Source organism: Salvelinus sp. IW2-2015, unplaced genomic scaffold (genome assembly GCF_002910315.2).
Source record: "Salvelinus sp. IW2-2015 unplaced genomic scaffold, ASM291031v2 Un_scaffold2762, whole genome shotgun sequence".
NCBI classification, from domain to species: domain Eukaryota; kingdom Metazoa; phylum Chordata; class Actinopteri; order Salmoniformes; family Salmonidae; genus Salvelinus; species Salvelinus sp. IW2-2015.
Genome location: NW_019944065.1, coordinates 129,345 through 145,661, shown reverse-complemented (window position 1 = coordinate 145,661; position 16,317 = coordinate 129,345). Strand labels below are relative to the sequence as shown.

The 16,317-nt window shown below is 43.2% G+C and overlaps 1 protein-coding gene across 1 annotated transcript; it reads right to left on the bottom strand.

Annotated features, from left to right (window-relative positions):
* Window positions 1-10,913: 10,913 nt before the first annotated feature.
* Window positions 10,914-13,747, bottom strand: LOC112074692 (forkhead box protein B1-like). Its single transcript, XM_024141810.2, has 2 exons — window positions 12,579-13,747; window positions 10,914-12,305 (listed from the first exon to the last, which is right to left on the bottom strand). The coding sequence occupies exons 1-2, from the start codon at window positions 13,215-13,217 to the stop codon at window positions 11,976-11,978; spliced, it is 969 nt and encodes a 322-aa protein (XP_023997578.1). The 5' UTR covers window positions 13,218-13,747; the 3' UTR covers window positions 10,914-11,975.
* Window positions 13,748-16,317: the final 2,570 nt, after the last annotated feature.

The window sequence follows — 16,317 nt, the reverse complement described above, 5'->3', positions numbered from 1 at the left end:
TGTAAGTTACTACACTGTTTATCGCATTTCACTGTGAGGTCTGACTTACACCTGTTGTATCAGATTTATCCTGTAGCGTCTAATCACCTTTGGTATTTCGCATTTCACAGGAAGTCTTATACTTATTCTGTTTTTCATTCGGTCATGTGAATAATCATTTGATTTGATGAGACAGCCAAAACAGGCAGACAACCATGTAACAGCGTAATAACAACAATCCCTATAGTTTCAACAGGCATATAGATAACAACAGCACGGAGTCAAAGGCAGTAAATACACAGCCCGTAGTCAAACAGCGTTGAAATAACACAGGCCATAGTCAACAGGCAGATAAATAAACACACAGCCCTAGTTATATACAGGCAGTAAATACACAGTCTGTCATATAAAACCATACACCCGAGTCAGTGTATAACAACAGCCACGTACGTCAAACAGGCAGTAAATAACAAACCCATACTAAACAGCAGTAAATACAAACAGTCATTTACTAAACAGGCAGGCATGTATAACACAGCCTGTCTGTTAAAGGCAGCTAAATCAACAAGGCTCCTATTAACAGGCAGTAAAAACAACCAGCCCATAGTTAAACAGGCAGTAATAAAACAGCCCATATAAAGGCAGTAAATAACAACAGCGCCCATAGCTAACAGGCAGTAATAAACGCATGCGGAGATACACACCAGTAGTAAACAGGCAGTAATAACAACAGCCCATAGTAAACCAAGAAAAAATAGAACACTGGTTGTCTTGTATAGCGAGGGAAATTATATAAAGGCTGCTACATGCGTCTTTATGGTTGATCGGGGGGCTTTTTTTTGTAGTGTGATGGTAGTTCTTTTTGTATAAAGCGTCCTTTTGGGTAGTTTTTTGGTTTTTTAACGGAGCCTTGCATAAGCCCACTCTCACCTTCGTAGGCGCCCTGTCTTGAGTTTTATGTGGAAGACGGGGGGGGAAGGCCATTTTTTAGAGCTCACGAGCCGCCTGCTCTTGAAGTTTATGACGGGAGGTTTTGAGCCTACCAGCCGCCCTGCTTGAGTTTATGACGGAGGCTTAGAGCCTACCGAGCCGCCTGCTTTGAGAAGTTTATGACTGGAGGCCTTTAGAGCCTCACCGAGCCGCCTGCTTGAGTTTATGACGAGCCATTTAGAGCCTCACCGAGCCGCTCGCTTGGGTTTATGACGGAGGCCTTTAGAGCCTCACCGAGCCCCGCCCTGCTTTGAGTTTATGCGGAGGCCATTTAGAGCCTCACCGAGCCGCCTGCTTGAGTTTATGACGGAGGCCATTAGAGCCTCACCGAGCGCTGCTTGAGTTTATGACGAGGCCATAGAGCCTCACCGAGCGCCTGCTTGAGTTTATGACGGAGGCCATGTAGAGCCTCACCGAGCCGCCTGCTTGAGTTTATGACGCGAGGGCCATTAGAGCCTCACGAGCGCCTGCTTGAGTTTTATGAGCGGAAGCCATTAGAGCCTCACCGAGCCGCCTGCTTGAGTTATGACGGAGCCTTTAGAGCCTCACCGAGCCGCCTGCTTGAGTTTTGACGGAGGCCATTAGAGCCTCACCGAGCCGCTGCTTGAGTTTATGACGGAGGCCATAGAGCCTCACCGAGCGCCTGCTTGAGTTTATGACGGAGGCCTTTAGAGCCTCACCGAGCCGCCTGCTTTGAGTTTTGATGGGGACTGGAGGCCATTAGAGGCCTCATTCCGAGCAGCTCCGCGCTGCTTGCATTAACACCTTTCCTATACTATAGGCCTTGCTTATGTTATTTTAGCATCTGGCTCCTACTTATGGCCTCAATGAATGGGAGTACTTGATCTTATAAACTCGTTAAAGTGTCATAGGCAGCAACGATGGAGGTGTTTAAGTAACATCAGTGTGTGGTCTCATATTTCCATGCCTCTTATAGAATATTACATGACCTTCTTTCTTTCTGGTTGTGAGTGTCTTGTTCTAGAAATGCAGTGCTCTAACTTACAGCGCTAGTTCAACGTAAACTGTCTCAAGATCAAGCATACGTATGTGACAGACGGGCTCTCACCTACAGGTCGCCCTAAACTAGGAGTTAATTAGAAATACGTAAAATAGGATAGGCTCTATGTTCTAGAAAATCTTAACACTAGGATTAGAAATCTAAAACTAGGGATTAGGAAAATCTAAAAACTAGGATTAGAAATTTCTAGAAATGGGATAATAATTAGATGGCAATACCATACCTAAAGATTTCAGGTCTCCAAATACTTCTAGCAAAATGCGCTGTAAGCTAAAAAAACCGTCGCACTCGCTTATACTCAGCTTGTTGAGACAGAGACTTGCTTGCACAAACAGCAGCGGGGTTGCGTTGAGGCTTCTAATGGCCCTACACGATTCTGTATCTAAACCTCAGGGCAAGCACAATGGAGATACTCGGATTCAAACCATTCCTAGAAAGGTCTGGTCTAAGAAACAGAGTCTTTCTATGGCCTCGTTTCAATAACTCAAGCAGGCGGCTCTATGTTTAAATTAGGATTAGTGAAAGGCTACGTTAATTGCATGCCTTCGGGTCTAAACTCAAGCAGGCGGCCGGTGAGGCTCTTAATGGCATCAGCATGAAACGTGTGACTACCGTGCGCGATTGTGTTTGAGACTTGACTCATAGGCATGGAGCAGGAGTCCACAGGTCATCATTTTTATGGTTGAGGCTCTAATTTGGGCCTCCGTCAGTAAACTGCAGCAGGACGGCGTCGTGATGGTGAGCGCGCGTCTAAATGAGCCTCCGTCATAAGAATCTAATAGACATGCACCGCTCTCAACGATTCATGTTCACAGATCTAGAAATGCAGGTTTGCCTGCATCACGCTGCATTGCGTTTCGTTTTTGAGGCTCTGGTTATATATGGGCTGCGGATCTTCCTGTAACCCGATACTCAATTTGAACGAATTGCTCAAGCTGGAAATGTACTACGGGGCGTATATAATACATTTGATTTTGATGCTGTAGGATATTAGAAGAAGTGAAACTCGTCCGTCATTAAGTGCTCTAGCAGTTGCGACGTGGGGCTCAGGCAATCTTAATGTTAAACGCGTCTATCATTAGCAGGGCGGAGAGTGCAGGCTCTAATGGCGCAATGCGCCTAGATGTCAATGAATACTCTTAAAGACTCAGGCTAGGAACTTCGGTTTACATGTGAGGCTCTAAAGGTCCTGTCCTCTAAACTAAATACTCTTTCAAAGACATGGCGGTACTCCAGCAGGTAGGTAGAAGGAGGGCTAGGAAACAAATTGTGATAGCAACGGCCTGCCTCAGTGCATATAAGAATGGATCAAATGCAAGGCGGCTGGGTCTGGGGTGTGATCTGAGGGCCTCTAAGGCCATAGCCGGTCATAAACTGCTCGAGGACTGACAGCGGCTCGTGAGCTCTAATGGGCCGTCGATAATTGAAAAACCTTCAAGATCATAAAGGCGCTCGTGTAGATAGGCTTTCTAAAGGCCTTCCGTCATAAAGTCAGGTTTAAACCTTACAGTGTAGGCCCGCTGCAATTTTATACACCAAGAGGGACGGACAGGCCATTCTGGTACTCTGTAATTTTATTTCTTTCTGTAATAATTGTGTGTGATCTGTGCTTTGGTTGTCTCATTTATCTAGATCCGCCCTGTTTACTATCGGGTATTGTTTTGTGTGCCTCTTTATACTGCCTGAGTTCTTGACTAGGTGCGAATGACTGTTTCTTAAGAATTTTTACCTGCGCTGTCTTTAGTACCTTGTGGCTATGATCATACCGCGCTTAATTTCCTGCTGCATACAGTATGTACTGATGGAGCTGTAGTGAGTATTTATAGGTAATTCATGCTGCTTGTGTTTATAATAAACATTAATGTCCATAATGCCTCATGGGAACGGGAAAACTCCTCTGACTTATGTGTGGGTTTGGTCGAATTAAATTCCAGTGGGGCTGTTATAGTATGGTGGTGTTAGGTGGTATGTACTGGTGGATTCTACAACTTCGCATTTATGAACTGAGTGGGGTTCCTAGTTAGTCTTAGTTATGTTGTCTTCTTACGTTTCTGCTCAAGTTCTCTAAGTCATTAAATGGGGGTTTGTATTGTCTGTTCCTTAGAGCCTCACCGAGCCGCCTGCTTGAGTTTATGACGGAGGCCATTAGAGCCTCACCGAGCCGCCTGCTTGCATTAACACCTTCCTATACTATACATGTTTATTAGCATTGGGCTCCACCTTAATGAATTATCTTAGTTAATTAAGGACAACATGGTGGTTTAGTAAAGTGTGTGGTCTATATTTCATCCTCTATAATATTACATGACCTTCTTCTCTCTGTTTTATGTGGCATGCATTTAATACAGCAGTTCACGTTGTAGCTAATACATTGACAGAAGCTCTCACTACAGGCTAAACTAGGATTAGAAATCTAAACTAGGATWAGAAATCTAAACTAGGATTAGAAATCTAAACTAGGATTAGAAATCTAAACTAGGATTAGAAATCTAAACTAGGATTAGAAATAATATAAAATAGCCAGTTAGAAATCTGAGTAAAAAAACTCCATCTGATAAAAGTTGTGAGACAGAGACTCTTCTGAACACAACAGCAGGGGGTTGCAATGTCAGCAAATAGAACTCTGATCAAACCATTCCTAGAAAGGTCTTCAAGAAACATGTTTATAATTAATAATAATAAATCATTGCATCAGCATGACACGTGTACAGGTGTGTGAGTTGGACAGGATACAAATATATTTTTATTATAATCCCTCTCTAAACATTATTTCAGATAGAAATGCAGGTGCTTCTACACCTGCATTGCTTTCTGTTTGGGGTTTTAGGKTGGGTTTCTGTACAGCACTTTGAGATATCAGCTGATGTAAGAAGGGCTATATAAATACATTTGATTTGATTTGATTTGAAATAAACTGGGTGTGAGTTGGTGGGGACAGCAATCTAATGTAAACCGTTATATTAGCAGGGCGAAGGCTAAGTAAGATCTCTAAACTCTAAACCGGTTTACATGTTAACTCATCTTTCATGTACAGCAGTAGAAAGGAAGGAACAAATTGTTAGCTGTAGTAGTAGATGAGATGAGGTTGGGAGTTGACTGGCCAGGATGAAGAACTGACGGCAATAGAACTCAATATAAAGAGTGAATAGGTACAGTGTAGGCTGCATTTACAAAGGCAGCCCAATTCTGATTATTTTTCCAATAATTGGTCTTTTGACCAATCAGATCAGCTATTTTGCCAATAGTTCGGCAAAATATCAGAATTGGGCCTCCTGTATCAACGCAGCCATACAGATTGCAAACAGAAGATTAGGAATTCACTGCTTGTGTTTTAATAAACATTAATGTCCATAATGCTAGAACGGGAAAACCCGTTTGTTGGGCAAACAGGGTGTCAGGGGGAGGGGTGGATTTAAATTCCAAAGGGGTCTCCTAGCCCGTTTCCTAGTTTCCCAGTCAGACATTAGGGTTAGGTCTCCTAGCCCGTTTCCTAGTCTCCAGTCAGACATTAGGGTTAGGTCTCCTAGGCCGTTTCCTAGTTTCCCAGTCAGACTATTAGGTCTCCTAGCCCGTTTCCTAGTTTCCTAGTCAGACTTAGGGTTAGGTCTCCTAACCCTTTTCCTAGTCCCAGTCAGACATTAGGGGTTAGGTCTCCTAGGCCGTTTCCTAGTTTCCTAGTCAGACATTAGGGTTAGGTCTCCTAGCCGTTTCTAGTTTCCTAGTCAGACATTAGGGTTAGGTTCCTAGGCCGTTTCCTAGTTTTAGTCCAGACATTAGGTCTCCTAGCCGTTTCCTAGTTTCCCAGTCAGACATTAGGGTTAGGTCTCCTAGCCCGTTTCCTAGTTCCTAGTCAGACATTAGGGTAGGTCTCCTAGCCGTTTCCTAGTTTCCTAGTCAGACATTAGGGTTAGGTCTCCTAGCCCGTTTCCTAGTTTCCCAGTCAGACATTAGGGTTAGGTCCCTAGCCCGTTTCCTAGTTTCCTAGTCAGACATTAGGTAGGTCTCCTAGCCCTTTCCTAGTTCTCCCAGTCAGACATTAGGTTAGGTCTCCTAGCCCATTCCTAGTCTCCCAGTCAGACATTAGTTAGGTCTCCTAGGCCGTTTCCTAGTTTCCTAGGCAGACATTAGGGTTAGGTCTCCTAGCCCCTTTCATAGTTTCCTAGTCAGACATTAGGGTAGGTCGTCCTAGGCCAGTTTCCTAGTTTCCCAGTCAGACATTAGGGTTAGGTCTCCTAGGCCGTTTCCTAGTTTCCTAGTCAGACATTAGGTTAGGTCTCCTAACCCGTTTCCTAGTTTCCCAGTCAGACATTAGGGTTAGGTCTCCCAACCCCTTTCCTAGTTTCCTAGTCAGACATTAGGGTTAGGTCTCCTAGCCGTTTCCTAGTTTCCCAGTCAGACATTAGGGTTAGGTCTCTAGCCGTTTCCTAGTTTCCTAGTTCCAGTCAGACATTAGGGTTAGGGCTCCTAGCCCATTTCCTAGTTTCCTAGTCAGACATTAGGGTTAGGTCTCCTAACCCCTTTCCTAGTTTCCCAGACATTAGGTGAGGTCTCCTAGCCGCGTTTCCTAGTTTCCCAGTCAGACATTAGGGTTAGGTCTCCTAGCCGTTTCCTAGTTTCCTAGTCAGACATTAGGGGTAGGTCTCCTAGGCCGTTTCCTAGTTTCCAGTCAGACATTAGGGTTAGGTCTCCTAGCCCTTTCCTAGTTTCCAGTCAGACATTAGGGTAGTCTCCTAGCCCGTTTCCTAGTTCCCAGTCAGACATTAGGGTTAGGTCTCCTAGCCCGTTTCCTAGTTTCCTAGTCAGACATTAGGGTTAGGTCTCCTAGCCATTTCCTAGTTTCCTAGTCAGACGTTAGGGTTAGGTCTCCTAGCCCATTTCCTAGTTCCTAGTCAGACTTAGGTTAGGTCTCCTAGCCCGTTCCTAGTTTCCCAGTCAGACTTTTTGTGAGAAATCAGTATTTTTGTCTCGTCGAAAAAAGGCTAAACTGCATTGGTGTCCCAGTCAAAGTTTGCAATGTTTTGCTCTTCTATTGAGTGAATGGAAAGAAGGAAGTAGCTAGGAGGCGATATTCGAGCTGGTCAACTGGAGAAACTGATTTCTAGCGTATTAAATACCTTAGAATTGCCCTGAAATGGTCTGTTGCTTCACAGCTCCTGATCCGCTCAACATTCAGCATTAACTCATTGAATGTAAATAGAAGTCAACATATAGGGTATTAGGGGTACTATATTATAGGGTACTAGGGGGTACTATAGTATAGGGACTAGGGGGTAGCTAGTCCCTCCTAAACAATGGGGTGCCAGTTACCCCGGTAGAAGATATTGGCAAAGGGTTTTACACAACTGTGTTAAAATCCATTTCATCAGTTTTATTTAGAAATTCTTTAGGAAGCAATACTTAAAAGCTAAGTCTAGCTGTCTTATTTTATTATAAATAAAATATGGGGGGAAATGGTGTTGCACATGTCACCATTAATATCAGCACCTATGAGGAGATGTGATGTAAAGTTCTCTTTAACTCACCGCACATTCACATTAATATCAGCACTATGAGGAATGTGAATGTAAAGTCCTCTTTTTATCTCACATAAATTTTCTTCGTTCTTTCTTTGTAGTTCATTTTCAATACAATCCATTATGTTCAACTGCACTTGTCACATTCTGACCTTAGTTCCTTTTTTATCTTTATTTTAGTTTGGTCAGGGCGTGAGTTGGGTGGGCATTCTATGTTGTTACAATTCCATGTTTTGTTCTGTGTGTTATATTTCTATGTGTTTGGTCCGACTTTTCATACTCGTCATCAGACGAGGACGAGTACCGTTACAGCACTAAATAGTATATGAATAATGCAAGAGTTTAAATCCGAGCAGTTTTTAAAATGACATTCAGGAGCAAAGTGTTTTCAATTGTTTTTAATTCATAAAAAATATATATTAATTGGAATATAAAATTACAATGGAATATAAATAATAACATTAAAAAACATTGGAATGTAACATTTAATAACAATAACTTAACGAATTAACTCACTTAACTAATTAACTCAGTGTAACATTGATGTGGCAACTCCCTTATGCTCTGCTATTGCACAATTCTAATTTGTACATAGGTCCCAAATAAAGCTGTCCCCAGTCAAATTGTAGCACAACTCATGAGTCCTGCACTGCTCACACCTAATCCAGTCCCCACCTGTGACTGAAAAGCTCTCTCATAAAAACCGAGCTAGCTATCCAGCAATATGACATAAAACGCTGTGTAAAATATCTAAAAGGCTATAAAGTAACATTAACTGAAAGGCTATCAGTCACCTAGTGGAAACATTTACAACTACAATTAAGTTGCCCCCAACACACTCATCCAACATATTTCTACTTTACTCAAAAATGATCTACATTTCTCTCTCTAAACAAGTGGATTATTTATCTAAATGTTTTCCTACTTGTATATTTAAAAAAAACTATTATAGATCTAACTTCATTGGAATATATCTACAGCTTTTTCAAATATACATGTTTTGGGGATTAATTATATAAATAAAATGGTTTAGTTGAAACATCCCCAAAGCGTGTGATGACACAGAGGACATGTTTGGAGCAGGAGCAGTGGCAGCCAGGGAAGTGTTGGGGAAATCATTTGGTGGCATCTTTATTTTAATTTTATTTCACCTTTATTTAACCAGGTAGGCCAGTTGAGAACAAGTTCTCATTTACAACTGCGACCTGGCCAAGATAAAGCATAGCAGTGCGACAAAATCAAACAACACAGAGTTACACATGGGATGAACAAACGTACAGTCAATAATACAATAGAAAAAAATCTATGTACAGTCTGTGCAAATGTAGAAGAGTAGGAAGGTAGGCAATAAATAGTCCATAGAGGCGAAATAATTACAATTTAGCATGAACACTGGAGTGATCGATGTGCAGATGATGATGTGCAAGTAGAGATACTGGGGAGAAGATGGGGAAAAGTCTGTCTAGGGTGCAAAACAGCAAAACAGCAACAGGGTAAGTAATTCCAGTCGTTCCAGTCATTGGCAGCAGAGAACTGGAAGGAGAGGCGGCCAAAGGAGGAATTGGCTTTGGGGGTGACCAGTGAGATATACCTGCTGGAGCGCGTACTACAGGTGGGTGTTGCTATGGTGACCAGTGAGCTGAGATAAGGCGGGGCTTTACCTAGCATGAACTTACAGATTAATATGTAGCGAGGGCCYGCCAACGAGAGCATACAGGTCACAGTGGTGGGTAGTATATGGGGCTTTGGTGACAAAACGGATGTCACTGTGATATACTACATCCAATTTGCTGAGTAGAGTGTTGGAGGCTATTTTGTAAATTACATCACCGAAGTCAAGGATCGGTAGSATGGTCAGTTTTACGAGGGTATGTTTGGCAGCATGAGTGAAGGAGGCTWTGTTGCGAAATAGGAAGKCGATTCTAGATTTAATTTTSGATTGGAYATGCTTAATGTGAGTCTGGAAGGAGAGTTTACAGTCTAACCAGACACCTAGGTATTTATAGTTGTCCACATATTCTAAGTCAGAACCYTCCAGAGTAGTGATGCTAGTCGGGCGGAGGGTGAGGGTAGGAATCCGTTGAAGAGCATGCACTTAGTTTTACTAGCATTTAAAAGCAGTTGTATGGCACTGAAGCTCATTTGGAGGTTTGTTAGCACAGTGTCCAAAGAAGGGCCAGATGTATACAGAATGGTGTCTTCTGTGTAGAGTGAATTTCAGGTGGGGCAGCTCTACCCCTTAGTACACCAAGATATACATGTACCATACTAGAACAGTTTGTATATAAACAGGAATATACACAATACATATGAAATACTTTTCTATTTTAGTCATTTAAATAGATTTTAAATGTTTAATAATCTACTTTGATTATTGCATTGTGAAAAAATAGACATGCAGAGATACATAAATCAATCAAATGTATTTATGAAGCCCCTTTTACATCAGCCAATGTCACAAAGTGCTATACAGAAACCCAGCCTAAAACCCCAAACAGCAAGCAATGCAGGTGTAGAAGCACCGTGGATAGGAACCCGGTCTCATACATCGCGTTGATAGTGCATCGAGGAAAGTTCACTTGTTATCCGCTTGACACCTAATCCATAATATCAGTGTTGTAAAGGCTATGGGAGGGRTTACTAAATAGTCCTTAAAGTGAAACTTTAATTAACTGGTAGCAGTTATGTCAGTGCAAAACACTAAAACGTTATGAGATTCTAAAATGTCTTAAATGACAATTACGACAATTACGAGCTAGGCCTACTCTGTAATTGATATTTTGGGGAAGTTCGAAGAAAAATGTAATGTTGTTATAACTAAGTACTAGCCTAAAAGGTAGTTTCCTCTTCGTGTTAATGTTTTTCTTCTCTACGTGTCTATTAGCGTGTAGCTGAATGAATGAGTCCGGTTGTCTGCGCTGTGACTATGTCAGTAACTCCATGCATTCTAAGCGCCCACATTGTGATTCTGATTCAGCGGTTCCGTCGTTCTGTTCTCTGTTCATTCTGTTATGACTGTGGGAGCGGCATGAGGAAGACCCTCTCACTGTGGGGTCTGGTGTAGCCACACACTGTACACAGGTTCTGTACTCTGATAGACACAGCAATATACCTGAGCCACTGTACACAACATTCTGTACTCTGATAGACACAGCAATATACCTGAGCCACTGTACACAACATTCTGTACTCTGATAGACACAGCAGTATACCTGAAATTAAATAGGTCTATTCGAACATGAATAGGCATGTGATGTAATACTAGTAATAATAATAATAATGAATATTAATTTATTATAATGAACCTGTTATTATGTTGCTTGTCTGGAAMTATTTTTTTAAATAAATAACTGCATGATAACAGTATTATACCAGTTGTTAACCATCACAGAATACACCAAACATTACAATAAAGTTCACACCATTTTAATGACAAAATATTTCGATGACCATGTTTTTAATTCAATGCAGATTATATGCAAATGTCTAGAAAGCAGCATGCTGTCAGAAAAACACATAGTTTAGGGTTGAGCATGCTGTCTGTCCCTTTAACAGAAAAAAATCAACATTTACAGCATTTAATCCACGAGTCACCAGGGCGTTCAATTAAACGCTTCACAGAACAGRTTATTAAAAGTGCATTTTACAACGTTGTCATATCAACTTATTTGCAATTATTCACATTTATTCGCATATTTATTTTGCATTTAGCAAGGACCCTATAACCCTATAGTTCCCTTAACATTACTATTTTCTAAGATTTAAAAAAGTGTAATAATTCTGTCTGTTTTTTTACAGAGATGGTTAAAACAAATCCAATACATCTTTGTTATTCCCACAGAAACCACCAATCCAGTATCAAAAATAACAATTTGTTAAAAACAATAGATCCATTCAGAGGTTCATCTGCTTGACACACATTGACATTATAATCCAGTGTTTGTTGTCATCAGATATGTCATTGTCTAACGAGTCAGGTTGTAGTTCAGAGGGCTTGTTCAGTTCTAATCACTATGACTAACTTCGAGGACCTTGATAATAACTGCAATAATGTAGTAAAAAAAGTGACATGACCTACCCAATGTAACCATAGTTTGTCAGGTGCCATTAAAGCATTGGAAGCCCAGATACAAATGGAATAATGTTTTTTAGGAAAAGTAACTCTCTCTCTCATTATTCTGACTGAGCCTCTGTTTGCAGTGCCTCACTCCTTTACAACTCGGACAAAACTGTAAACACAGATACTTCATAGGCTGAAGAGCAATATTTCACTATATCTCTGTTGGAGCCATGTTATAGGGCAATGAGCATTCAAACCAAATACACCGGCTCTACACTGCTACACGGGACTATATTGTCTTGATCGTAGTGATTCTCGGCACAACATGTCAGCAGCAAGAGTCAAAATAAACTAAGGATTTGGTCTGAGCCTGTTGGTCTCATTCATAAAGGGTTCAGTATAGCTCTGTAGGTCAATGCACCACCACGGACTGCACCGTGGGGTTGGTGTGAGTCTCCTCGGGAGTGGAGGGGCTGATTTTGCTGGTGGCTGCCTGCGGGGACGTGGGGCTCTGAGACTGGTAAGAGTTGGAGAGGAAGGCGGGGATGTGGGGCGTTAGCACCCCCGGGAGAGCCACCCGGGTCGGGGTGGGTTTGATGGGCACTGGGATGGCCGGTAGGGTCTGTCCTCCGTGACACATTGATTTAAGGGGCATGCCGAAGGCCCCATAGTCACCGCGCATAGAGATAGGAGAAACAGAGTCCACCATAGTGTTGTACATGTGAGGCCAGGCCGCAGTCAGCTGGTTGTGCAGCGGGTAGCCTGCAGACACGGACAGACTCCCAGGCACCTTGTACTCTCTGGCGATGATGTTCTCTATAGCAAATGGGTGTTTAAAAGTTGATGGCTGCGACACTCCCAAGTTATAGCTGGAGATCTGAGGGGGGTGTGTGCTGGTGGCAGCCAGGGCGCTAAGCCTGAGATAATGGGCNGGTAGGGTCTGTCCTCCGTGACACAGAGATTTAAGGGGCATGCGGTAGGCCACGTAGTCACCGCTCATAGAGATAGGAGAAACAGAGTCCACCATAGTGTTGTACATGTGAGGCCAGGCCGCAGTCAGCTGGTTGTGCAGCGGGTAGCTTGCAGACATGGACTGCATGGTGGAGAACGCCAGACTCCCGGGAACCTTGTACTCTCTGGCGATGATGTTTTCTATAGCAAATGGGTGTTTAAAAGTTGATGGCTGTGACACTCCCAAGTTATAGCTGGACATCTGAGGGAGGTGTGTGCCGGTGGCAGCCAGGGCACTGAGCCTGAGATAATGGGCTGCGTCAGACTGCTTGGACTGAGCCAGGTGCTCCTGCGCCGCCATCATCATCATCACCTTGAACCGTTTACGGCGACGCAAGAAYCTCCCGTTCTCGAACATGTCCCCGCAGCTGGGGTGCAGAGCCCAGAAGCTTCCCTTCCCGGGCTGGTCCGGACGCCGCGGGATCTTGATGAAACAGTCGTTGAAGGACAGGTTGTGTCGTAAGGAGTTCTGCCACCGCTGGGTGTTCTCTCTGTAGTAAGGGAACCTGTCCATGATGAACTTGTAGATCTCGCTGAGAGGGAGCATCTTCTCCGGGCAGGACTGGATCGCCATGGCGGTGAGGGAGATGTAGGAATAGGGAGGTTTCTGTTCGCTGTACGTGTTCCTCCCTGGTCGCGGCATCCTGACAGTGTTCTTTCACCACACTTCAAATAACTCGTTCGGCGTCGTTTGGCTCGGTGGTGAACACTTCTCAACACTCTGCATGAAAATAAATATTCTGCATGTAATAAAATCAAAAACACAGGAGTATAGTTAAAGTTTAACGTTTGAAAGTTGCGGTATATCGATCCATTCTCCAGAACTTTGTGCTGCAGCTCTCTCTACCTGGGAAAGTCAGCCTGGTTGTCTTGGCCGAGCTGTGAGCTGTGGTCTTGACTTTAGTAAAGTGGCAGTCAACTTTTCTCTCCGTGTTAGCTGAGTGGAACGGATCTCATCTCCCCTTCTCATCCCGTCCTGATGAGCTAAGTAGCAGCTATACTTCCATATCCTCCTCTTACTGCCGTGGGATAGTGGGTTGTGGTGCCGTGTGATAGTGGGTTGTGGTGCCGTGGGATAGTGGGTTGTCGTTACAGCAGCTGGACAGCAGTATAATAGACCCCCCCAGAGCAGCTCCACTAATGTGTAACCTCATATCACATGACAGCACTCAGGGAGGAGGGGGTTACTCGCAATAAATGCTTAATCTGTTTTCATTGACACCTACTGTATTTACATGGACACCTTGGGCCAATAGAAATCATTTCCATCTGCAGATAGTGCAACGGGTAAAAAGGCTCGGGACCCTGAATTGAACCGAGATGGCTAACAGTGTGGAGGTATTCGCTAACCTTTCCGCAGGGGGCTTAAAGTCGTCAATTCACACTACTATTAGAGCTACTGAGCTATGGGATGTTTGACATGGAAATGGACTGTTAGGGTTAGGGAACTATCACTGTGGGTTGTATTGTTAGAATGTTTCATGACGTCACTTTCCCTTTGTTTTGTATGCTACTGTCAATGTTGACAGTTCTATAAGTCACTTTGGATGTTTAAAACCTTCTGCTAAATGACCATAATATTGCTCTTTACAAAGAAAATATGTTTTACAATTTGAAGAGATGTGTATTGTATTTCTGTTCGTCTATAAATGTATTCAGTGTGTGAGTATTATCGAGCTGATCTGTTCTGATAATCGGGGTTCAATTCATTCAGGCAGGTGTGTAAAGGGTTACATTGGTGAGTAATGCTGCTTAAACGCCAAACTCTACATATTTCCACCCACAATCAGACAGGAAAATAATCGTTTCAAATTAGCAAACACACTTAGCACTTGCAAATATATCTAATGAATTATTATATTGCTATTAAATGTTGCATCCAATTAATTAATGCACTATAAAATCATCATCGCAATATGCCATAGACCTACACAATTATGCTTCACTGAACCAACAAATAACCACCATCATTGATTTATAGTAATTAATGAATAAACCTAAAATGTTATGAAACTTGTACCTGCCTCAACCTACTCCGTTTTCCTGCATGTCCAGGACATTACATTTACATTTAAGTCATTTAGCAGACGCTCTTATCCAGAGCGACTTACAAATTGGAAAGTTCATACATATTCATCCTGGTCCCCCCGTGGGGAATGAACCCACAACCCTGGCGTTGCAAGCGCCATGCTCTACCAACTGAGCCACACGGGACCTTGCCGTGAAGTCCAGCGGGTACAGACCACGCCGTGAAGTCCGGCGGGTACAGAACACGCCGTGAAGTCCGGCGGGTACAGACCACGCCGTGAAGTCCGGCGGGTACAGAGCACGCCGTGAAGTCCGGCGGGTACAGAGCACGCCGTGAAGTCCGGCGGGTACAGACCACGCCGTGAAGTCCGGCGGGTACGGACCACGCCGTGAAGTCCGGCGGTTAGAACCAGATGGTGGCATCTCCTCTGACCAGAATATTGGTTGTCAGGACATGAGACGAGATGGAGTGTGGTCTATGAAAACGGGTAAGTATTTCCACAAAGCAACGAAAGCGGGTTTAAACTGGAACTTCATAAGGTAAGTGACTTTAGTATTTGTAAAACAAATTCGAAAAGTACTTCAGAAATGCAAATAAAGCCTTTGACCTAACGTGGTGAAAACTGTATAAAATAGTTAAGTCAATTATATGTCTCTAAATTATATAATTTTGAGACATGGCCATTCAAACTATTTGCCAGACACACCACGGAGCACGTTTCCGCTTGGCGGGTTCGCATTGCCAGGGACCACACACGCGCACGCGGATTTGGTGATAATTTATGCTAATGAGGCTCCATAAATCCACAATACAGTCCATCATCAGACTGACGGATTAGCAATAGAATCTGGTCTGGAAGGGAGACTCTATGGTCACAGTTATGGGCCTGTCGACTACTGTAGGAAATCAAGAACTCGAGGAAACTATGGTTATAAAACGATCCTCTCCAAGTTGTTAATAAAAGTACCAACCAAACTGTTAGGTTTCCTTGGTTGCCACAGAAAATAGACTTCAGGAAGTCAGTTCCACGCTGCGAATGGAAGCAGCTTTTTATTTCCATGGGTTTTATTCCGCGTGAAGAGCTTCTTTTAACTTGTCATTCCTCTATTGGTGATCGGCAGAAAGGAGTGTGATCGGTCTGGGAGCCTTGGAGCGCCCCGGGTCCATGAGGGTCCTTTATGACAACAGTATTCACACATAAACCTGCCACTCTGATTGCCTGACACATCTTTCACTGGTCTTTCTCTTTATCTTCCCCACTGAGAGGTGATCAAATTAACAACAGTCTTCTTGTCCCCGAGGTTCCCCTGAAATATAATGGATCGAAACCGGTTTTATGTTTTTTTATTTTTAACCACAAATACTGACCTATAACACAATTGACACATTGATATTTGGCTGGCTATAATATAAAATGTTACGCATTCTAATTCCAGACATATTGTGGGCTCTAAAGTGCACGCTCACTTTACAGGCTAAGCATTCTGGGATGTTATCACAGTTTACAATGATCACAAAAAGCCAAGTAGGAAACCGTGAAGGACGGCCAACTCCATGCATAACATAACTCCACCCCAATCAGACCCAACATAACTCCCCCCCCATCAAGACCACATAACTCCACCCCAATCAGACCAATAACTCCACCCCAATCAGGCCCACATAACTCCACCCCAATCAGACCACATAAACTCCCCCGCCTCCCAATTCAAGA